Raw genomic sequence first — 24,573 nt, forward strand, 5'->3', positions numbered from 1 at the left:
GTGCTCCTCGCAGGACTACCTAGAAGTAAACCGTGCGACTAAGAGCATTGTCCAGGTGCTCCTTGAGCTCTGACAGGCTTGGTGACGTGACTACAATATTAAATGTTCTCACAGTGGTAACTGCAATAGTTAGCAAGTACAGGGGGAAAGACAGACAGATAATATAAAGAAGAAACAAACAACAGTTGTTGTGTGCAAAAATTAAGTTTTCATCTGTGCAAGTGTTCCTGACTACTGGGTAACTGTAAAAGCATAGACACAGATTTGGATCGTTAATAGAATATGGACATATTGCAGCGATGAGTTGGGTTTTGTTTGCTGTAACAAAAATGTTTTTAATTCAGTATTTTGTGTGTATTTCTGTTCACATCCTTTTTACGGTATACCTTAAGGGTCCTGCGGCAACGATCAGTAATGCACTGTTATGTTTCAGGAAACAAGCACAGAACTGAATTTCAGTTTTTGGTGGATCAAGTAAATTCTCGGTGGAAGAAAAATGGGAAGAGGAAAACAGAAAGTGCTCAAAACAAAGACGACGTCACTGTCAAAGAATTGCCAGTGGCCACAGGTTAGTGGTGGTATTTAATATAATCCCCTCTTCAATCCACACTACTAAGGCGGGAGGGGTTCCCAAAGAAATCTTCTTTCTTCCTATTGTTCTTCTCCTACAGTCCTGAAGGAGGAAAAAAAACCCCATAAAAATCAAACAGACCCTAAAAAGATTGACTGCCATTGATTTTAGTGTGATACATAAGCACAACCCGTAATGAACATATGATTTGTTTGATTTTAGTGGGATTGTGTCTAGATGTGCTTTATTTAGGTACATGTTTTAATTAGCTGGTTGAAATGGGATCTTTGGTTCCAATCCAGATCTGCTGAGGTTGCTGAGAGTGGACATGTGGCAGTCTGTGTCTTTGAAACGAAGGGGATGGTGGGTATTGCTGGCTGGGTTTTGGTTCTCTGTATCGTTAACGTGATAAGGAGTTGGTCACTGGGAGCTGCAAAGACGTTTGTGTGGATTGGAACAACTATTTGTTTGTCCTGAGGTTGAAGCAATAAAATACTTTGGCTTCTTTTAGACTGTTTATACAGTATGTTGCCTCTCTTTTTGTAACTCGCTTCATTTTGTGTTTATATACGTCAAGGCAGTGAAAAGCGCTTATGCACAACTGCAGTTACTCAGTTCTTTATGAGTTAGGAACAACATCCAGCATATGTTTGTTATCCTCACTCCGCACAGCATCAAGGAGATACCCGGGTAGGCTTTTAACTCGTTCCCTCTGGGCTGGTTCAGTCTCATTTGGTTTATGTTCCTGGCTGCTTTGGCAGTGCATATTTGTCTTTGAATGTGTGATTTAGAAGAGCGTTCCTCAACCTAATGTAACTTGTGGAGTTATAATCTATTTGGGATACTGAATTTTGGAGAGAATTCCATTGCCCAGAATTGGATACACTGTTGTCCATATCCTTGGGAAAATACGGCAGTTTATTTGGCGTCAGCTCTCACAAATCCCTGCTCTTCCTCAGTTGAACGGAATTAATCTTTGACTGTCTCCTGCGCTGTCTCCTCTAGCAGAGCTCTCAAGAATAAAAATAAATGAAAATACCAATATAATAGTATGAATTTATCCTTATCGTTTCGTGCAGACTTTAATGCAATGCATAATCCTTTCCATGTGAAGGGGAAAAATTAAGGAAACTCAAGGATAAAGTTTATCTTGTTTGACATAGTTTACTGGGATGTTCCTCTTCTATAGCAGAGACAGAAGCAATGTGTTATTAGATAATGGGATCAGAGACTTTGAAATATTAATTTCTAGCTACGCTCTGTGATGAGATCGGCTACTGTGAATTACTGGGTTTCTGTCTTCTACGTAAGCTTTTTCTTTGTGTGCTGAACCGCAGACTTTGAGAAGCTGAAGTAAAGCCATATAATTTTTCCAAAAGAGTGCTCAGGTAGAAAATAACTTCTATCAGGTGTATCAACCTGTGTCATGTTGACTTAAGTACACGATGCCACCTTGTCTGGTTCTGACAAATCTGCAAAATATTCATTATGGTTTTTGTGAACTGAGAGTTCAATGATCTTTGAAATTTCAGTTTCTAGTTTTATGCCAAACATCTGCACCTGGTTAACTGTTTGAAAACCATTAACAACGAAAACAAAATGAAAAGCAGACTTGTGGGTGAAGGAACAAATGCCTAAAGCCTGTTTCCTCAGTGTTCCTTATTAACAGCAATTACCTCTTTATTAAACTGGAAATTATAATATGTGAACAGAAGAAAACCAGCAGTGGTCCGATGACTTGCCATTTGAAAGCGTGACTGCTGAGAAGAGCAAAGGCTTACCTTGCATTCCTTACCCGCTTTATTTGGATTCTCATGGAAGTAGTGGAACTGCACAGAATTAAAACATAATTTTTATTTATTTATTTATATTTTTTTAAACCCTTCATATCTCCCATCGCCCTCTTCTGTGTATTGGTTGATGTGACATAAACCTTTCTGGAAATATCACTCTGGTTTTGGTGATGTTTTAATCATCCCTTCCTGATTTACATTACCTTGTTTTGCATCCTTAACCTTAAAATGTTTGATTTCCAGTCTTTATGTTTTATAACTTTTAAACATAGGTTTTTGCTTTGCCCAAGGGGAAGCACCAGAAGAGTTTGATAAATATTTGTGATGCACCTCTTCTGGGATGGTTATTGCACAGGACCTTTGCTATTTTTAACCTGTTTGTTTTGGAGTTCTGTTTCATTAACTGGACAACTGACTCACAGTAATCTGCCGGTTGTTTTCAACAGACAAAAATATGCTCCTGGTATTTAATTAGACAATTAAGCAGAAGGGAAAGGGCAAACTGTAGCAAAACTCAAGGACTGTATAGCTCTTCCCGACTGTATAGCTCTTCCCCACTGTAATGACAGCTCTGTTTGGCCGTTTCTGTCAAACGCATTTCTGGAGGGGTAGAAAAGTCAAAGTGGTTTGAGCAGGAAGAGGGCTTGGCTCACGCGGGTGGACAGACCAGCCATGGTAAGGGTTATTAATGAGATCGGTCTCAGTACGGTTCTAACGTCCTGTGCAGCTCTCTAGTTAAAGAACGCATTCGAAAATATTTGTGGCTATGGCATAAGAGTAGTTTATCTTTACATACCATACTTTCTAGTCTGTATTTGCTTTCTCTTCAGAGAGATAGAAGGTATCTTTTCAGAGAACTGTTCATTTTTTATAGATAAAAACATTTGACACAAAAATAATGGAATGGTTTTACAATTTGTGTCTGATGTGTGTTGTCTAAAAATGATTTTTCCTATTAAAAAAAATGGAAATGTCAATTATCTAGACTAACATTGTCTTTCTTAATGCTTCTCTTACTGAAAACAAACCTATTAACTTGATCTGTAAAACTTTAAAGCTATCACAGAACCCCAGCCCGGTTTGGGTGGGCAGGGACCTCCCAGCCCATCCAGTGCCACCCTTGCCATGGGCAGGGACACCCTCCACCAGCCCAGCTTGCCCAAAGCCCCATCCAACCTGGCCTTGAACCCTGCCAGGGAGCCAGGGGCAGCCACAGCTTCTCTGGGCACCCTGTGCCAGGGCCTCAGCACCCTCACAGGGAAGGATTTCTGCCTCACATCCCATCTCCATCTCCCCTCCTGCAGCTTCAGGCCATTCCCCTTGGCCTGTCACTCCCTGCCCTTGGCACCAGCCCCTCTCCAGCTGTCTCGTGCAGTGGATGAAGTGAATTGGTAGCAAGAAGCAGAGAACAGCTCTGCCTCATTAAGTGTTTGCTAATTTCTGAAATAAAGTTTCATCTTATGAAATGTAGCAAATATCCTTACCCTTTATTTCTCTCCTTCTTTGTGTTTGAAACTCATAACAACAAAATGTTCCTTTTTCAGTCTCCGGTTCTTAGAGGGTGGAGTTTTATTTTATACTGTGCAGGAAAAGAAATTAAACCTTTGAAACTGTGAGGGTTTCGGGAAGCAAATAAGTGTGAATGAGGCATTGGTATTTAAATATTTTAAAACTTCTTTTTTTTTCTTAAAAATCTGTCTTCAAGCTGCAAAAATTTGAACAATAGTATTTTGCTTTGTCATTCTTGCTAATCTGTGTCTTTCTTCTTGGTAGAACATACAGAAGAGCATCGCTTAGCTCTCGTCCTTGGAAAAGCCCAGACAATCAAAACAGAAACTCCTGATGGCAGAAGTGAATCTGCTCCCATGGCGGAAGGCCAGAGATCGGTCTCTCCTGCGTTCTCACTGTCATCTGGGTCAACAAGCAGGTTAGTGAAGAAGAGTCTGGTCTCCCTTGTTTGTGCCGGATGAGACCAAACATTTGTGGAAAAAACCCCAGCTTTGCCAGTAACCTTGAGCAATGTGTGTGCATATATATATGTATATACATATCTCTCTCTATCTCCATCTTCATAGGAGATGACTCATGAAGACTTGCATGTCGTAATACCCGATATTTGGGTATCTTATTTTCAGGTCTGTGTTCTTCAGAGCAGGATCTGGCGATCTTGGTAGGACACACTGAATCGCAGAGGCTGAGTGATCCTCTGGAGATCATCTGGTCCAGCCCTGCGCAGAGCAGGGCCCGCTGGCGCAGGCAGCTCAGGGTGGCCACTGTCTTCTAGCACCCCTGGGGATGGGGGCAGCCTGCTGCGATGTTTGCTCCCCGCCCCCTCTGCCAGTACAAAGGCTTTTTCTTGCGTTTCAAGGGAATTTCCTGTGTTTCAGGCTGTGCCTGTTGTCTCTTGTTCTGTCCCTGGATACCACTGAGAATAGACTGTCGTCTTCACTCCCTCCCGTTGAGCATTGCTACACGTTGATAAGATTCCCTTGAGCCTTCTCTTCTGAAGGCTAAACAGTCCCAGCTCCCTCAGCTGCTCCTCTTAAATCTTAGAAGAATGAAGAGTTAAGAAGAATTAAGGTTTCAGAATTAGCTTTGTGTGAAGCCACGTGCCAAGTGGCGAGTTGCACGGACTTAGTGGACACCGCAGGTCAGAGTGTCTCTGAAGTCCGCCCTTGGCAGCGTGCAGTGCCTGGCTCAGCAGTGCTGCCTTGTGATTGTGGCCAGAGCCCCTCTGATTTTAAGTGCCGAAGCCTTTTAGAAATGGACCGAGAACTAAGCCTGAAACCGGAGGGGGAGATGCACCTCCTGGAGGGCTCTTGTAGGCTTGTGCTCTTCTGGGTTGTGACCGTCTCTTCTTGAAGCTGCTCCACCCAGGATCTGTACTGAAAGATGAAATGGGCTGGGGAAAACAACTCTACAGGGACCGCTTAGAAGGGAAGAAACTGGCCCTGTGGCTTTGTTCCAGAGCCTGGTTTTACATGCCTGAAGCCTCAGCGTCCCAGTTTGCAGCTTGGGCGACGGCTGCCCTGCGGCTGTCAGGCAATCCTGGGGAAGCGCGCGGCAGCAGGAGCCTGGCGTCTGGTTTGTGTAGCGGTGGCGGCAGGAGTGCAGGCAGGAGCGCAGGCAGGAGCTCTCCCCAGGGCTAGGGCAAGGCCAGCTCTCACCGATTTGTACACGGTGTCACGTCTGACAGGTGTGCAGGTGATAGATGGAGCTGCTTCATCCTCAACCACCTGCTGTTGTGGTTGCCCTACAGCTCTGATTGATATTTCAGTTCCACAGAATAAATGCCTTCAGCTTGGCTCTTCATCCAGAATTTAAATGAGGTGTTCCTGTTCTTCCCTATTTTGCTTAATTTATTTTTTTGATTGCAAATTAACCTTTTGGCACTAAAGACCTTGGAAAATTTGGGATTTTAATCTTACAGAGTGAGTTCTTGGGAGGTAGAAAGGGCTTGTATTAGCTCATCCAAGGTATCATTAAATCTCTGTTTTGCTGCCAGTTTGCTGTGTGAATGACATTATGAATGATTCTCCCCGTAGTCTTTAACATCAAAGTTAAACGTTTATTCTTTACCTTTGTCTGTCTGCAGGCTTGTGTGTATAAACTTAAAGTCTGGATGAAAGTGTGTCTGAGACTGCAAGAAAGTTTGCTAACGGGTACTTGCATGTGGCAGTTACTAATGATCTGAATGTGCTTTCATGAACCAAGCTGGCAGATTTTGTTGGAAAGCGTGCATTTGTTTGTGTTATGTCTGGCTCAAGGCGGAGTTGTTTATTCCTTCTTTTTATGCATTCACTCTCTCCAAATGAAATATTTCCATAGACTTCTTGAATCAAGCACAGAATCTCTTGGTTGCACAAACCAGTGGCTATGCATTGCAGATATTTGGACCTTCTTTTAAAAAAAAACATGCTTAATAGCTCCCTGTGGTTTAAATTCAGCTCCTGTGGAACAGGAACAGAATTACTAGAGTCTGCACAGAATTGTTTTTTCAGAATCTCTCTGGGATTTCCTCTTTGCTTTCTTACTTTGTGCATATCGCCTGGCTTATGTCTGTGGTGTGTTTTTTATTTATTTTTATTTAAATATAGGGCAGTTTGCTTAACCTTAAAAGCTAGCTACTGCACTGGCCAAGAAGGTCAATAAAGTGGTGGGGGGGTTGGGGGTTTTTATTTTAGGGGGTTTTTTTCCCTGTTATATTAAATTCAGCTGATTGGCAGTTGGGCTCTGCAGCATGCCTTGTAGATTCTCATCCTTTACATCCTAACCCTGGGTTTATACTCTGCTCAAAAAGAGATGAAAGCAGCAGTGATAATACAGTGAACATTTAGCTAAAGTGACACACTGCCTTGTGATGCACGGAAGGCCCCTCTTGTTTGACGTGACATTCCTCGTGCCAAACCGTACCTTTTTGAAGAACACTCTGGTGCTTTTTTCTGTGTTTTCTGGGAAACAAAGGTTACAGGGATCACGCCATCTCCAAATGCCAACGTGGGAGAACTCTTATGAAAGAGAGTTAAATGTGCTTTTTGTCTTGGCTGGTCCGTTCCTGGTCGGCGCCGTGCGAAACCAGCGGATCTGCTGTCCCACTGCAGTGGCCGGGCCGTTGCCGGGCTCTGCCGCATCTGCAGACCAGCTTGGGGCTGCACGAGGCTCCTGCTCCCGGCGTGCCGCTTACGCCTTTGTGCGTAATCAAACCGGACCTGAACGATGGCGAGACTTCAGGGACTGTAAAAAGTAGGTGTAGTCCTATCAACTGCATGGAAGAGAGTGATGTCTTTGGTCACTCTCTGGTTACCATGGAGTTAATGTTTTGTTAAGTGCAGTGAAATAAATAGAGCACAAATCAAAACAGAATGATTTAGACGTTGAGGGTTCAAGTAGCATTGTGCTATTGTACCAAGTAATGATTTTCTGAGGCTTGCATTTTATTTCTGATAATAAGAGGATATCCTTTGACAAGGGCAAATGTTTTTCACATTGAAATGTCAAAACTTGAAATATATTTGGAAGTCCAAATCTGTGTGCTGTGGTTTTATGAAGAGAGCACTTCTAAATGGAGGGCTGATGTTATGATGGATTAAAATAATACTAGGATTTTGAGCAGCATGTAGAATATAACAAAACAATCGGGAAGTCAGAGAGTTGAAATGTTTGCTCTGTAAAAAGATGCTGCAAGTAAATTAATGATTCTTATGTTTTCTCCTTCATAAGGCTTTCTGCCCATTGTCAATCTCGTATCAGTATTTGCTAAGGGAGCAGTTGGTCAATATTAGAAATTCATACATTGTACAATAATCACTGAGGTACTGATATTATTCAAACGTTGATACTTTAATTGAGAAAATGAAAATTTTACACCTGCTGGAAGAAAGATAGAGGTCATGCATGGAGGTTATAGCATTGACCCAAGCACGGTTGGTCTTTTCATAAATTGGTGATCCCAGCAAGGGAGCAAAATCTGTAAAACAGATAAACACCAAACAAAGCCATGACTTTTAAAGGATATTTTTTCAAAGCCATGAAGTCATACATAAAGCTTTCATAGAACTTTAATGCTTCATATAAATAGTCCCATTGCGTTCTTTGACTTTCTGGGACTGAAGCCAAATTTTATGCAACTACTTCAACAATAGGAAAATTGGACAAGAAACTAGGTGGGACAATGATAAGCCAGTTAATGAACTATGTAGAGGAAATATTCTATTAAAAGTATTTTATATAATGGGGATAATACTCAGTTTTTTTAAACAAATTATTTCTCTTTAAAATTTGTGTTGGAAGGGAATGTCAGTTCTTGATGACACAACAGTAGACAATGTATATTGTTGGCCTTGTCTGAGATATTAAGGTGTACTCTGAAACGCAGTGACTTAATTTTGAAATCCTGGTGGAAAAGTGCTATATCCACAGCTTGCGTAAATCTCTCTGCCGTTGGAATAGGCGGAGCGACTGCTGTGTCTGCCAGGTGAGAGTGGTGCCCAGGCAAGGGACCTCATTTGCAGTAAGTGGGGCTTTTTGGCATTCAGTTTGGGAGCTATTGATCAGGATCTAAGATCTGGATTTAGCTAGTTGTTTATTCTTGGATTTATGTGCTTTGCAGAATTTGGGCTTCAGTTCATCAGCTGAAGAAGAGGTAGAAACAGGGGGCTGTGCTTCAGTTGGTCTAGAGTTCACGGGATGGCAGCGATCCTCTGAAAACCTCTTGGTTTGTCAAAGAGACAGGACGGAATGGCCAAAAAAGCTGTGTGAGCTCTTCCCTGGCCCTTCGTTCAGTCTGAGTTTAAAGAAAGCACTGTCCTGATCACTAGGCTGGCCATTGCTGTCACATGAGAGAAGTATAGGAAAATGTGTTGATCAGGGGAATAACTGCCTTTTTCAATTATTTAGTACATTTTTGACTTAATAAATCTTGAACTACTGTGGCTTAGAGATGATGTCTATTACAGTGTTAGACAGGAGCATTTTATCTTTGATTTTTGACCTCAAATATAGGCTTGTTGTGGAAGGATGATGATACTTCTCTGCTGTGTTGTTGATTCACACCTTTCTTCCAAAAACTGAGAGCCATAACAGATGGGCAAGAACTGTGAGGCATGGTGAACAGAGTCCTGGAGAAGTCATTTCCAACAGCAACAGCTGAAGATCCAAGATGTGTTTGCGGGGAAGGGATTACGTATGGCACGAATCCAGAAGGACATCAGTCCCTAGTCTAGAGCCATGGGGTTTGGACATGTTTGACCCTGAAAACAGGAGTGATAGTACACCAGTGCTCTCCAGTACTTTAGCCTAGATGACCCAACTGATGCCAGACTCCTAAGGAAAGCAGTTGAAAAGATGTGCTGGATCTCTCTTTGGAAGGCAGAGCCTCAAAGGCATGCTCTCGAGCTGCAGAGGGGCCACTGCAAGCCAAGAAAGCCTGGAAAAAGACAAGAAAAGCAGTGGAAGAGCGGAAGCTGTGTAAAGTTTAGACGAGAGCCCTCCCTGGGGAGTCCTGGGGAGGGTCCAAGGTGGCAAGCCTGCTGTCCTCCAGAGACAGGACGATGAAGCCATGCCGGGACTGTGCGGTTTGAAGTGGGGTACTGAGAAGCCAAGAAGACTTTGTGGTGACCAGTTTAGCTCAGATGTTACGCAAGAGTTATGGCCACTCCAGCAGCAAGCTGGTACTATTTATCAGAGGCAGGTTAAAGCGAAAGCAGGATCACAAGGTGGAGAACAACGTTTTCCCTTGCTTCTTGCGACCAGGCATTCACCTTCAAATGACATTGGTAAAATGAGACAGCCTGTAGCTCCCTTCTCATGCCAGCTCTGAGGAAAAATATGCACAATACACGAGCCAGCGCTAAGTACATAATGCATGGCAAGAAGGACTGATTTAAGGACACTGGCTGTTCACCATGAAGCCAAGAAGGAACTTAATCTGCCTTAACATAAACAAATTCAAAGAGACGTTTGCTCCTTTCATTTTTAGAACAAGACATGTTATTCACACTTGCGTCAGCTTTTTTCTCGCTATTTTTGAGGTGGTGTGTTTATCTTAAAAAAAAAAAAAAAAAAAAAAGGCTGGGGGGGAGTCAGATCCAAATGATGGTCAAGAAAGGAAGAGTTTACTCTTGGTTAAAGGAATAGTTTACTGTTGGTTGATTATCTGTAAGTGCTCAGAAGAAGCCAACCTTGCGGACCGGTGAGGCAGAACTGGGGATTTGCCCAGGTCACCACACTTTTCTCAGCCTGGAGACATGAGTCCAGGAAACGGAACCTCTTCACGCCCCATCACCTTGTCAGTCAGCATGTTGCACCTTGAGTTAAGTTTCAGAATGTTAATGGTTTTGCTATAAAAATTTACTCATCTGGAACAGATACGTAAAATCTTAGGATTGAATAATGACCTTTCTTAAAGACAAGGACAGAAAACCTGTTGTGGGAAATTGTCTTGGGTTTGGAGTCTGAATGACGCCTGAAGATGCGTTTTCCTTTGTCTGGCCCCAGTGCAGGTAGATGTCTGTGGGGTGTTGGAAAGGCAGAAAACACTGAAGAAATGAACCAAACTATTCTAAATTCTGTGATTTCTTTGGGACCCCTAGGCTAAAATTTATAGAAAAAACATACATAATGACGTAGCTGTTTCTTTTTTATTTAATTAATTTTCTCCAGTTTAGGCGAATTTATTCAATGATAAGAAGTGCTTAGGAGTTTTCTTCAGGGGGAAACAAAAGAATTATTTTAAAATATGAATTCAGTTGGCGGTCAAAATTTCTTTTGCATAGTTGAAAATGTTTTTTGATAGTTTTTTCAACTGTCTGGCATATTTAAGGAGTTTTTTTAATTTGTAACCTTTTTTTTCCTCTGCATGTAGAAAAAAGGTATGTAATTACTTCAACTCAAAATCAAGCAAAAGCTCAGTCTTTGATGTTTGAGAGAGACCTGATGCAGAGAACCATTTCATTGAGTGACTGGCTTGGAACAATGGATCGTCTGAGGAAATTCTGAAACAAAGGGCTTTTTAGCTACAGCTGGAAAGTTTATAACCCTGCAGCTTGGTTTTGTACGTTACGTACGTAAATCCTTGGTGTCTCAGTGCAATTACAGCATCGGGTTGATTTGGGTCGCTGGGGGACTGATGGCTCTGGAGCTGCTAGCCCGGTCGCGTCCACACGTATGGCTGAGGTGGGCACTTGCTCTAGGATGTTTTGTGCTCGGTTTGAAAAGAATTTGGTAGGCACAGACTGTGAATTACAGATGCAAATTATGAACTTGCATTATTGTTCTGAGCGTTAGCCAAATTTTTTCACTTTCATTGTTTTGCTTGTGACAAACACAGTTGGTGATAAATGATAATAAGGCTACATTTTTCAAGGCAAGGAAGTACATCGTGTTCAGGCATCAAACCTGTCTTTTCCTATTTTAGGGGACTAAAAGCACACAAATAGCCCCGTGTCGTCCTCCCCCCACCCTCCCCTTTTTTTTTAATGGAACTGGAACATTGGGGTAGGACTTAAAAGTATGATAACAACTCATTCCTTGGCCATCCAGTTTGTGTACCAAAAATGGGGTTTTGATGGACTTATAATCTTGAGAGTAAAAATAAAATGCTGGACTTCAAAACTTTCCCCACCCACCGTTGTTTTTACAGCATGCTCTACCATGTTTTTCATTTGAACATATTAGATTTGGTGCTGAAATAAGAAATGTAAGCGGTTGCCGGAGTGAGCCCAGGCTATGGGAAGAGGCAGGCTGGGTAACGGAGGTGTGCGGGTGATTGCAGTGGGTCCGGCAGACAGTTGCATTTCCAAGGTGTAGCCCTGTGTGGCTCATGCTTTGAGGAGCAGTTGGGAAGATTCATGACCCTCTTCCTCCGGTCGCTGTGTCCCGGGGCTTCCTCGCCTCCACCCCAGCCCTCGCGCACGGGGCTGGGCTCGGTGCTGTCCCTGCTCCTCTTCCAGTTATCGTAAGCGGTGATACTAATAATTTCTGTGGGGATAAAACATTCTTCCCTATATGTGCGGTCACTGCTTTTAATTTTGGGTGACTTTGTTTCCATGTTAAACCTGTTCAGATTTTATTGAAATTTGACAAAGTTTTCCTCTTATTTAAAATACAGGCTGAAAACGTCTGTGTAGTGAGTTTTTTTAACTTTGAGCATGGGAAGAGGTCTGACTGACATCACTGAGCTCACGCTTGTAGTTAATTAAATATGTGTGTATGTATATGTGTGCATATCCCTACACATGCCTGGATTCTTCCAATGGTGATGCAGTAGTGATAGCTGAATTTAAAAATGCCCTGATTTAAGTAGCCTCTGTGACTACTGCAAAGTACATACAAATGGAGCGAGCAAACCTCTGCTCCATCGCCGTTTTGGGCACGCCTGGTAAGCTCCTGCTTTCTGCAGCGGGAGCAGGAGCTCAGGCAGCTGCTCTTCAGCTTTAGCCTCTGGTGCTGTGAACACTAGGTAACTCTTCGCTGCTAGAGGGGCCTTAAAACCACATTTACATCTTAGACAGGCCTAAGGGTTTAAAAGAAACAAATTAACCATAAAGACTTTATGCATCTATATGCTTGCCCTTACAAAAGCAGCCCGGGGTGACGTTTTGGGCTCTCACTACTGCGACGGCTGGAAGGCTTGCTGAGCACTGACAGGAGTTGCTTGATTCCCGTGTTAGCCAGGTTGGTAGAGTTAAGCTTATTGCCATAAAACTCACGATGCAGGGTTGTTGTTCTGCTTGCTTTATTTATTTTGAGTTACCATCTTAAATCCTTTACATTGAAGCTTCTCACCTGCCCAGCAGGTTAAGGTTTTTTTCCTTTGATGTTGGTTCATCTTTTTTGTTCTGGTCAAAATGTGAGCTTATGCCTAAGCATCAAGTTTTGAGGTTGAGAGCACCTTTACTCTTTGAAATGTTGTATTTTACCCATCAAAGTGTCTTACAAATCCTCTCCAGGAAAATGGTCTAGGGTCTGTGAGTATAAAGGTGTTGTAGTGACCAACAAGCAGATGTGAGCAGAGAGAATTGTCTTGTATGAATGAAAACGAGACCCAGCAATAACTCTGAAAACTACGTGATACGGAGCCAGAACTGTCTGGACTGTCCTGTTGGTTGAAATTATTTCTCCTTGGTTGAAGTTACTTGTTGCCAGTGCTGCGTGGAGGGGTCTGTCTCATCTACGGACTCTACTGCCTTTGCTAAGTAGAGCCCTCCTTTGCTGTAGGTTTTGCTAAAATAATTTACGTCTCTCTTATTTTCCCCTTCAGCTCCAGTTCAGACATTTTGAGAGATCTGCAAGGGCCTGAGACATGTTCAGCATCCTCTGACAAGTAAGTAGAATGTATAGGTGGAAAAGTCCTTGCAGCTGATGTAGGTCAGTAGTTTGTGGAATCCTGTGCGCTTCCTGCAGGAGAGGCAAATGTCTCTGAAAAGTCAGGTTTGTGGTGAATCCCCACCGCTGTGGGAGGTACAGTTTGGTCAGGGGGTTTGGATCCTTGGAAAATAATACCTGGGTGCTCCAAGGATCTGTAGATGACCAGTTGAAAATCGTTGTTCTAAGGTATATTTGAGTATGACTATATATTTAAAAAAAGAAAAAAATAATGAAAGAACTGATTTTTATGGAAAATTAAGAGAATCTGATCTTCTATTGTATTTAAAGTTACATAGTGCTAAGTCTCACCTACATATCTGTCAAGTGGAACATGCTGGAATTGCAGCATCTTTTTTGACTTTTGTTTGAGGAGAGAAGAGCATTTTCTTGTTTTTAAAATCTTAACATCTTATTTATTAAAGCCTCAAATCCTCTTCTGTTATACAGCGGTAACATTTAAAATTTGGGTCTAGCTGTGCAAGGTGTTGTACAAAGAAATACTATGAAACCATCCCTGGATTCTTGAGGTAACCCAATGAAATACATGGAGATGGAGAGGAAATCCAGGGATCGATGGGGGCGTTGAAGGTGTGCAGTTGTAGTGACACGTGGAATAGTGTAGTGTTAGATCAGCTGAAAAGCTTTGTAGTTGTTATACAAAGAAACAGGAATGAAGAGCAGCGGGGTCTGCGAAAGTAGCGCAGTCTACCCTTGAGCTGAAACCTGCTTGATCTGGGATCTCTCTTCAAATGTCCCGTCCACTTTGGTAGCTGATCTTAGGGGCGTGATGACAACCATATTGCATTTCATTCTCTTAGTCCGCTCTTTAAAGAGTATTTATGACACAGTTTTCTGTATTGGCCATTACATATGTGTGTGGTCAATAGATTGTGACAGCTCTTAAAATTCGTGATTAATGACAGAAGTAACATTTGAAACTCTCTTAAAATGTGTGTTTAGATAATCTAATGGATTTTAAGGAGCTTTAATGGAAGCCCTGATAAGGCCTTGGTTACAGTGGGGCCAGAGGTCAGTGTTAGGGTACACCAGTGCAAAACTGGAGAAAGTAATTGTAAAGCCTTTCCGGTAGAGAGAGGCATCGCTTTGGGCGGGTGAGTGCTGTTTACTGGAAGCACGCTCACAAATGCACTTTATTTGTAGTACCTGCCAGTGACTCACTGAGACGGGCACCGCAGTACAAAATACGTGGTGGCACATGTTGCAGATGCTCCTCTCCGGTCCCCTGGTGATGATCTGCTGCTGCCGTGTGTCAGAGTAACTAGCCACAGCTGTCTTCGCAGATGGTTTTAGACCTGCTACAAGATTTATGTTTGACCCTGATAAACAGGGGCCAGGGATCCTCTGAAGTCCTTGGTAACCACCTCATCTCATTGTGTAATTATCAATTACCTGCCAAGTATTATATCTCAGCTGACTATTTCTCAGTGAGTTGGACTGCTAGGAATTGAGGTCCTGAATGAAAGCCAGTCCATAAGGATTTGTGGCTCTGAATTGTGATCAAAACAGGAAAGGTGGACCTGTGACTCCCAGAGCTGGAGGGCTCACGAGTGAGAGAGCCAGCAGCCTGCAGCTCCCTGTGTTGTCTCGATTAGGTGCTTGAGGCATGAAAATGCACAGCAAGAGATGGAGAAAATGGGTGTCTGTCCCTTTGAGTGCATCCTCCTCTGTTTGGAGAGCAGTGAAAGCCATGAGTGGAGAAGCCAAGACAGCCTGGTTATGTGGAAGAATGGCCTGTGGCGCACGCTGCCAGAACAGGCCCGCTGGCTAGCCTTAGCCTTAGGAGAAGGAGCCTGGCACGGAGAACTTGGCTGTCCCGCAGTGGTCGGCTGCGTGGAGGGGCAGGTCCTGGGGCTGGCGGCAGAGCTCCACACGAATGTCTGCGTTCCCGGGGCTGGCGTAGCAAGCATCCTGCTTTATCTGTGACAAACCAGGATTTCACAGCAGCCTAAAAACCTCTGGTTGGAACTGCTTCCAGTTCTTCAAACTGTACCTGTTAGAATTACTTCACCTGATGAGAGTGAAGATGCGAGGGTGTCTGACGTTGGGCGGTGTGATGAGCGTGTGTGCTCTTGCTCTTAAAAGCAGTGACCTTTACCAGGATGCAAACATTGGCATAAAATCGTACCCGATCAGTTCAGCTTTTGAGCATGAAAAGTGACTGCTCTGCGTGGTGGTGCAGGATGGGGCTGGAAGTGGTACCCTGTGGGTGTTGTGGGGCTGGCCTGGCTGTGCGGGGGCTCAGGAGCAGGCTGGGAGGGAACGGCCACGGAGTGAATTGTTCTGCAACAGCACCAGCGTGAAGAGCAGTAACAAGTGCGGTAACAATATTTTTAATTCAAACGTGCACTTGGTGGGAGGACTGTAATTAATTACCATAGGGAACTGTGTACTTCCTCAGTATTTTCTATAAGAATTTATTGCAGCCTCTTATTGAGGGAAAACAGGGTTTGATGATTCCGTGCTTCCTGTAGGAGGGTGTTTAACATGCTTCTGATGATGTTTTAATTGTCCATGTAATGTCTGGAGTATATGGCTTCTATTTATTACTTCTAGCTTTCATTTTGCAGGTAGTAGCTAGTCTACCATACATGTTAAAAACATCCAGTTTGAAAGTATTTTTAAGAAATTTTGTAAAAGTGAATGGCAAGGCCAACAGTCTTCACCTTCCCAGTCGTATTTGCCATATCTTTGGAGACTGCCTGCCGTCTCTAGACTCGCAGATGGTGGGCTGTAGTTTCTTTATCAGTGACAGTGACTTGCAATTCATTTTGGTGATGGCACAATCAAATTATTGTCTATTCTTTTTTTGTGCTCCCTGAACTCCATTCTGGAGATGCCAACTGGCAGAACTGTTTTCTGCAGCACAGGAGATAATATGCTGTGGCTTAAGGGTTTGGCATCTTCTCGCATGAGTTGGAAGAACGTGTTGCTTAGTGGAAGAAGAAATGGGAATGTCAATAATAAAACAGTACTGGTGTTTGTTGATGGAGTGTTTCTACCTAGCAGCAATGGACGTTAACATTGGTTATGATATGTATCCATAGCGAAATTATTTGTTCCTCTGATAATTTCCTTCACCCAGGAAACTTCTCAGTCACTTGGTGGGTTTGTTTAAGTTGAGTGGTAATAGAGTTTGGCCAGGTAGACGAGTGCAGAAGAACACTAAGTAAAGCAGATGTACAACTTTGATGAAAGTTACTCTTTCTGTTCACTGCAGAACAGTATCCTGCAGGGTGCTGAGTGGCACGGTGGTGATGTGAGTGAGGGCTTTGCTTTGGCAAACTTGCCATGGGAGGGCACAGGCCAGCATAACCAAAGAACAGACAGATGGCCAGCTTCATAACCAGCCCAGATTTTATAAAAGTTGAGTTATGCCAGAAAGGTATCATCTAGCTTACTTTATAGGAGTTAATCAGATATTTGCAAGAGAACCAAGTGATATAGAAGCTCCAATTTTTTGGCTTTGTGTTGGAATATACTTTTGAACATCAGGTGATTACCATTCTGCCACACAAAAGCGTAGGCATCAAAGCTAGGAACGGGCAGAATGTAAAACAGTAAAGCTAGCCTTAAACTAAATGAGATTTCTGCTTCATCCTGTGTCCTATGTGATTTGTTCTTGCAAGGGTAGCTGTATTTTGCAAATTCTCGAAAACAAACAGAAAACAAAAATGGGGAGGAGGTGTAACTACTGGTGCGTGCTCTGTGTGAAGTCCTGGCAAAGTCCTGAACCAGGAGATTGTGCCTTTTTCAGTGGAACAGTGATTTGTTGAGCATTTTAATTTGCATGACAGATCTAATAAAGGAGCAATAAACATTCATATTCTGCATTTAGAATAAATTGTCTGTTTTGTCAAGCTTTTAATGTAAATTGAGACATTACATAAATTCCCTAGAGTCTTCTTTCATTTCTACTAATTGTTTCGTTTTGACACACAGAGATTAGAAGTTAGTGCTCAGAAGTAAACCCAAATATTTGCATATGGCATCCTTGCTATTTGTTTGTAAAAGTGCACAAATGGAGCAGTTCAGGGATATTTTAGTGGCAGTTTGGAGCATATTTTTAGCAAAACTTCATTCCTTTCCTGAAACTTGCTTAAGCATAATTTCAGTGTTCTCTGAGCTTGCAAAATGAATTTTTTTTCTTGCTTTTCTCATCTTCTGTTAAGTAACAAATCCCCTTGCAGTGGAGTGATGTTATTGGGATGATGTAAGTTCATACTATTCTGTGTCTGATGGAGTTGAAGCAGCATTTCAGGCTGTCGATAACCGCTTGGTGAACACGTATGGAAAGTCTCGCGGTTCTCTGATGTGGATGTCAAACAGGTCAGTGGTGCTGCCGACTTGACGGCAGGTTTGGGTCAGTTCCTTGGGCAATATCAGGTCTGAATGTCTAAAAATTAATGTGGGGTTTGATGCAAGGCTTTTAGAGTGACTTTGCAATTCAGTCACAGCTCAGTTTCACTGCTAAATACAGTTGCGGCTTTTCTGTAGAGCTTTCAATGAAATTCCAAAAGTGATAGCTGGTGGATATATTTCCTATGTGACTTTGTTGTGTGGAGAAAAATTAAATTCAAAAGAGGCCAGTCAGTCATTAATTGTGCAGTATTGCAATTCAGGATCCCTGCCTACCTCAAAGTGTACCTTGATATTGTGAGAAACAATTTCACCTCATCCCTGAGGTGAGGTGGGTGCTAGAAATGTCATTGCAACGTATCCGTGCCTGACTGGACCGGAGATGGGGATGAATGACTGTGTGGTGTGTCCCTAGACAAGCAAACCTCATCGTTACAAAATGCACCACAAGACACGGGAAGGGATCTGACTTACCAAAGTACTAACATTTGCACGTTTCTCTAGAAGGTCAAGTACATTTGCTTTGCGTTTTTAATATTGGTGGCACTGTGCCGTGTGACCAGTGGCTCAAAGTCTAAGAGTACAGAAATATTCTTACCCTAATTAAAATGAACGTAAACCAAAGTTGAATGTGCTGGACCACCTCTGCAGCGATCAGCCCTGTCCTTACCGCACAGGGAGGTGTGCGTGGAGAGGCCATGGGGCTCCCAGACCTTCCCCCTCGCCGGGCACCTCCCTGCGGTGGCTCCTTGCCGTGCAGCCCTGCAGCCGGTGCCTTCCCCTCCCACAGGAGCATCCCGGTGCCGGGATCAGCAGCTGTACCGAGTGCCACCGAGCATGTTCCTCCGCTTGTAGGTGCTCAGGCCTTCTGAAATGCCTAACTGCTGTGCAGAGCTTGGAAGACTTCTGAATACTGCCTTAGTTCTTAAAAAGAAAGCTCTCTGATACAGAAAGCATATCAAAGATCAGAACGCGTTCGGTTTTGTCCTACTTCAGTGTGTCTTTTCAGCCATGCAGTGGAGACACGTTTTTCCACGTGCTTTTAAAATATTCCACTGTAAGACAGCTCAGAGTTAAATGCTCCTTTGCTTTTCTGTAGTTAGTTATTAAAATAGTTGTCTTCCTTTTTCTTTGGGCGAAGAACATGCCTAACTCAATCAAAATCACCTTTAACTCTTAACTTTCTGGATACTGTTTAAGCAGCAGTCCCCCATTAGCAAGATGCCGTGTACTAACCAGGCTCATGTTGGGACAGCTGGCTCACTGCTTTCAGAAGAATGCGTTCACTGCAGCCTGGCTGGCTCCACAAACCAAGTCCTTTACCCATTTCAACCAGGTTTTTTTCCTGTGGTCTCTGCCTCCCGTTCCCGGAGTTGAATATACCCTAATCATTGCCTGTTTTTCCCCATGAACCACACTTATTTGTTAGTCTGTGCTGTTGGCGACTTTATTTTTATTGGCAGACAAGTGGTTTTAAATTCAAGTTCAGAAACAGAGTAAGGTTTTAATCTTTCAGATGTAAATTAAGTTCCAATCCTGAGCAAGCATCTTTGTGCAGGTAAGTGTTCATAGGTGAGGCATAAAAATTTGAATCACATGCGACCTGCTCCTGGAAGCAGCTATATATTGAGTAGCTCCGTGTGCTGCTGGCATGTAGGATTATACAAATGCCGAACACTGCAGGTTCATGGCTTGATGAGCATTATGCTGACATGGGCCCTGCCTTCAGAAATTGCTTTATTAAACAAAACCTCCAGGCAACAATCACTTGTTTAACCCATTTTTGTGTCTGCAGATGACAGTACCAGTCTGCTTAGTGATGTTTGGGAAGAAATGTAAATCTCTGAATCATATTTTTGTGAATGTGATTACATATTTTGTAATCAAAAGAGATTTTTTTTAGTGAATTTTGTATTTTCTCTTCTACCCTTTACACTTGAGGAGAGTGATTCGAGTCAGGGGGTTCCAAAAGTCGCTGCTGCCTGGAAGGGCCCCCTGTTCTTTGGGGGTGGAGCTGCCTGCCAAGGAGGGAGCTCTGCAGGTGCTGCCATCCTTCTCCACTGCTAAAGCTGGGGAAAGCTAGCTGGAGACTCACTTGAGAAGACAAGGAATTCATTTTCTATGTCACTTTGCTTTCTAGGATAGTTGGGATTGGCAACACTACGTGGTTTTTCCCAGACTGTCAGGATATGTGTGTTCCTGTCTGGAGCTGATAGCTGACATCTGGGACGCTCAAGTTCAGGTCAAGACAAACCCACAGAGGTGTCAGATGAATAAGAAAATATTTTTTCTCTCTAAAGTTTTGCAGGTGCAGTCATCTGTATTCCTTGTAGCTATAGTGAAAATACTGTCAGATGGAGTTTGGAACTCAAATGGGCTTTGTTAAATTATTAGACATCCAGTCATTTGTCTGGTGTCTTCATAAATCCTGTACCTGCGATGGTGGGAAAGGGGCTGCTGCGTCGTATTTAATGGGTTCATGTTGATGTCCAGCGGGGAGGATTCCACAGTCTCCTGGTGTTAATTTGCTAAACTATTGCCGTCATTAAAAGGGTGGTTATTTCTTTGCCGAAGAGCGAGTGACACTCGTAAGGAGACAAATGGAAGACTATTTCCATTTCTCCTCAGTCTTTTCAGAGGAAACAAAGCCAGTTTCTGTAACCTTCCCTTGTAAGACATGTTCCCTGCTCATGTCATGTTCTAGGTGTTTTTCTTTTCTAGCCTCCTTTGGAGGAGGAGGGGACGATGGGGGAAAAGCACCGTGCCATATACGCACTGTTCTGGTGGTGCAGCTGAGACCTCGCTCCAGCTGACCCTGCTGGGGGGATTCTATGGAAAACAAGTGCTGTGGTCTGGTTTGTGCCCCTCTGTGTCCCAGCTGCTGTATTTCCCCTTTCCAGCCCTTCGAGTGTCTTGCATCCTCCACAAGTTCCCCATAATCCAGCAGAACCTCATTAACCAGCATGGTTTTGGACACGATTACCTTGCTCTAGTGAAATGTCACACTTCTTCGGTGGAGTGGTTCCCGTGCAGGCGTGTGTTTTCTCAGATACGTTACTGGTTGGGTTTCGTGCACGTTCTATATTGGCATTTGAGGTGCAAATTGGTTCGAGACTCCTCAGGAGTCACCAGCGCTGGTACTGGGTGCAGACTCTGTCTCTTTGGCCAACTTAAAATGTTACTGACTGAGAATTAGTTATTAGTTTATTTCTGAAATGCTCAATAAGTGTGAAAACCGTAACGAGATACGTAGCGGCACTGACACCGGGGTGTGCCGATGGGACCTAGCTGGAGTGGTGTGACGCTCGGGTGGTGCGGCGGTGTGGAGTTGGTACCCCGCAGCCGCCTCGGGCTCCAGTGTTACACAGCAGCTTATTTAAGCGCTCTCCAGACTTACACAAGCAGCTCTAAATCATGTGAACAGTCCCAGTTAAGACAAAGGGCATAGTATTTGCAGGGTGGGTCTTTAGATAGATTGATTCTAATCAGTTATTTCTTGGAATAGATTTCTGAGACCAAGGTCTTTTCTGGCTTAGTGGTAGTTACAAAGCTTTAGATTACTAAAAATTGTAATTAACTTCCTCATTTTTTCAGTTTCCTTTTTTAAATTATTTTTTATTTGCATGGAAAATAAATTATTAATTCCTCATTTAATTTAATGTTAATTTTTCTAATATTTATCTTAATATTATCTATCTTAAATTCAGCAAAAGAAAGGCAGAAAATGTGAGATATTTCATTATAGAACAAAATCTGGATATAGTAAAAGGACAGTAGAAAGTGATATCTGTAAGGTTATCTATAAAGTGGATGAATACTTATAAATAGAGCTAGGATTATAAAAGTATTTATGGAAGTAAAAATAAAATTCCGTTGTCCTCAAGTGCTTTCAACTCAAATATAATTATTTTGTCAGTGGGATATTTGGTAGGAGATGAAGGCTGCCACAGAGAGTTTACTTTGCCATCACAAGCTACAAGGACGTTTGGAAATCCTTTGAGATAACATCCTCTGTATTCAATAGGTAATCAAGTTCAGGTTTTTATTTACTGCAGGAGGGAGAATCCTGATCTAAGGCAGAGAACGGTCTGTGCCAAAGCAAACGTAAAACAGTACAAACGAATGCAACTCTGGTTTTCATTCTGCAGCCTCAGAACGCACCCTGCAAACCCGGCCGGGTTTCGGATCCTTGGCTGCGAGTGCCCGGGGCTGTCACCCACCTCTGCTGCGTGCCCCGGCGCCGTCGTTGCCTGCGAGCGCTCGCTGCCGTCCAGCTCCTTCCTGGCGCAGGGCAGTGAGGGCATCGTGGTGTTACTGACCGCCGAGCGTGCTGCCCGAGTTCCGCAGCCCCTCGCTCCGTGTGCTTTTCTGCGGCGTAACCGAGTCCCCGTGCGGTGCGGCACAGCGGGGAGTCACTGTCGAACCCATCCTCTGGAGTGCGCACAGCACCCTGTGGAGAAAATGCAAGGCAATCCCGAGAGGCTTGAGGGGTAATAGTGAATAGTAAATTAGACGAGCCCCTAAACATTCTTTCTCTATATTCATTATATAATCATACTTGAAATAATTTACCACATCTCAAGAATTACTTCTTACCAGTTTTCTGTCAGCCTATAGACAGGTTATTTCAAGCCAGACCTCAACAATTCATTAGTAAGCAAGCAATGCAATTCTTCCCAAACTGCGCCAGCGCGCCAGCTGTGTCTGACAAGGAGATCTTAAAAATTGGTAAGAGCCCTTCCTTCTTCCACAGCCTTGTCTGTGTATATTTTTCTGCTCTTTATAGCAAATAATGTCTCTGGGCAAGTGCAGCAATTAATTTTAGGGAAAGAAACCTTAAGTGTTTAATGTATTTTTACCTTTATTTAATGCAGTTAGTTTTTGGAGAAAAACCCTTACGCTGTTTTGTCGGGCTGGTCTCGCCATCGAGAAGTGCTTTGCAGACCATCAGGAGTTAATTTTATTCACCCGTTCATCCGCTAGCTGAGGCCGCAGGGAGGTGGTCTTGGTTGGGGGAACTCCGTGTCAAGGCCACGGCCGTCTGGTCCCCAACGTGTGCAGCTGCAGGGCTCCACCTGGCCTGCAGGACCAAGGCTGCTCTGCCCGTGAGCTAGCAAAGCGCCCGGAGCGGGGAAGCAAAGGTGACTGATGGATGATACGCTGCATCGGACAAGGTGTCCATCCGGCTCGGGATCCTTGGTTCATCAGTGGCCAAGCCTTGTGCTCTGCAGAAGGGCTACTGTGTCACTTCCATGTCTTACCGGTCCCTAAGGTGCGTGCTGCTCCAGTGTCGTTCGTCAGAGGCTCATAACGACCTAAACGCCAAGTCAGTTATCCTGTGCTCTGGCATACAATGGCGGAATTGGATGGGGAGAGGCAAATTCTCCTTGACCTAGAACAGAGATACGGCCCCCATACAAGAGTTAGGTATGATGGATACAAAGAGCAACAGCTCCCTTGGGTTTGATTGAAGATAGCTGCTTTAAATCTTAATTTAAAGGAAAAAAGTAGTTTGTATCACGGCACTCTTAAGACATCTGTGTATCCATGTACGAATACTTTCCTCGGTTAGCCTGTGTGTTTTCGTTCGGCGTGGGGCTGCCCTTGGCAGTGCATTACTGTACTGAGAGACTTCACAAACCTCAGCCTTAGCATTTGCATTGAATTTAAATAATACAAAATTGTGAACTGCAGCAGAGAAAAAGGTGGTGTTTTTATAAAGGGGTTTTGTTAATGTCTAATTTCACTAACATTTAAAACCATAGCTACTTCTAGGTTACCATGAGTGATCCTCTCCACTAAATGGAGGTGGATGGACTCAGGGACTGGAGGGTACAGCTGGGAGGGAAAGGCCTTTGCCTTCGTGCGTGATAGAGCTCGCGCTCGTAAGATGTGTAGGGTTGAGGATTGGGGAGGGTCGGATGGGGTTGTGCGTCTGCGTCATCTCTCCCTTCTGCACCCTGCAGGTATGTCTGGGCAGTTAATCGCTGCCGTCTCCAGAGGCACAGACGGAATCCCATTGCGTTGGCATTCCCGCTGGAATTCCTCCTGGACGTGGTTAATGCTCTCAGGTGCAGGAGTTCTGCTTCCGTCGTGGTGCTGAGCTGAACTCTGACATACGGGCTGTTCCTGTTAATCACTTTTAGTATATCTCTTCTGAAAGTCAACAGAGATGCAGAGTTTGGCATTTGAGAGCTTTCCATTGTTATTTTCAGTTGCGAATTCCCAGCTTAAGCCAAATGAATAGTCCCTGCAGGATGGATTCATCCTAGCAAATGGTAAAAGAAGAGTGCATATAAGGAATGTTTAATTAGTAATAGCTATTGATAGATGAGCAATATCTTTCATGTCAACACTATGTGGAATTTTAAGCTCCGAGGCTGAATGATGGAAATTAGCTGCTTAATTTAAATATGGCTAGTTTAACTTTTTTTTCTTTAAAATTAACTCTATGACTAAAAAGAAAACACTTCTTTGAGTTTCCAGTGGAAAATTCTTTGTCCATAAATGAGAAGAGCGTTTGGCAAAGAGAGCCTGTTTAAAGATGGGAGTCCCATGCGCTTGCCTTCTTGGGTAACCGTGACCAAAACCACGTCTTGTTCCTCAGTGCCTGTGCCGCTGAGGATGACTCTGGTTCAAGTCAACCTTTTCTGATATAACGTAATCGTGGCTTTGTAAGCGCCAAGGGCTCTTCTCATTTATGGACAAGGAATTTGAACGGTTGCTGCAGGGCCTTCCTGTTCCAAACTGGTGCCTGGTGACAGCGGAGAGGGACCGTGACTGCCCTGTTCCCGCAGGCTCAGGGTGAACGGGATGGTTCCTGAGCGCCGGCATCTTCTTCGAACAAGAAGACAGAGCAGTATTTCTCTGCACCATCACCAGTAACACACACACACACACATGTGTGCCCACATACTGCTTACAGTGCTTTAATACAGCCCTCGGTACTTGCCGTGTTTTTAGAGC

General features: G+C 43.6%; 1 protein-coding gene across 2 annotated transcripts in view; it reads left to right on the plus strand.

The window, feature by feature from the left end:
* Positions 1-24,573, plus strand: part of RAD18 (RAD18 E3 ubiquitin protein ligase) — a 56,797-nt gene that overhangs the window by 31,570 nt on the left and 654 nt on the right. For both annotated transcript variants that reach the window (XM_054838585.1, XM_054838586.1), the window contains exons 10-12: positions 434-568; positions 4,138-4,291; positions 13,124-13,186. In XM_054838585.1, the coding sequence (XP_054694560.1) occupies positions 434-568; positions 4,138-4,291; positions 13,124-13,186 (352 nt within the window). The remainder of the gene's footprint in view (positions 1-433; positions 569-4,137; positions 4,292-13,123; positions 13,187-24,573) is intronic.

This window comes from Grus americana, chromosome 11, assembly GCF_028858705.1.
Source record: "Grus americana isolate bGruAme1 chromosome 11, bGruAme1.mat, whole genome shotgun sequence".
NCBI classification, from domain to species: domain Eukaryota; kingdom Metazoa; phylum Chordata; class Aves; order Gruiformes; family Gruidae; genus Grus; species Grus americana.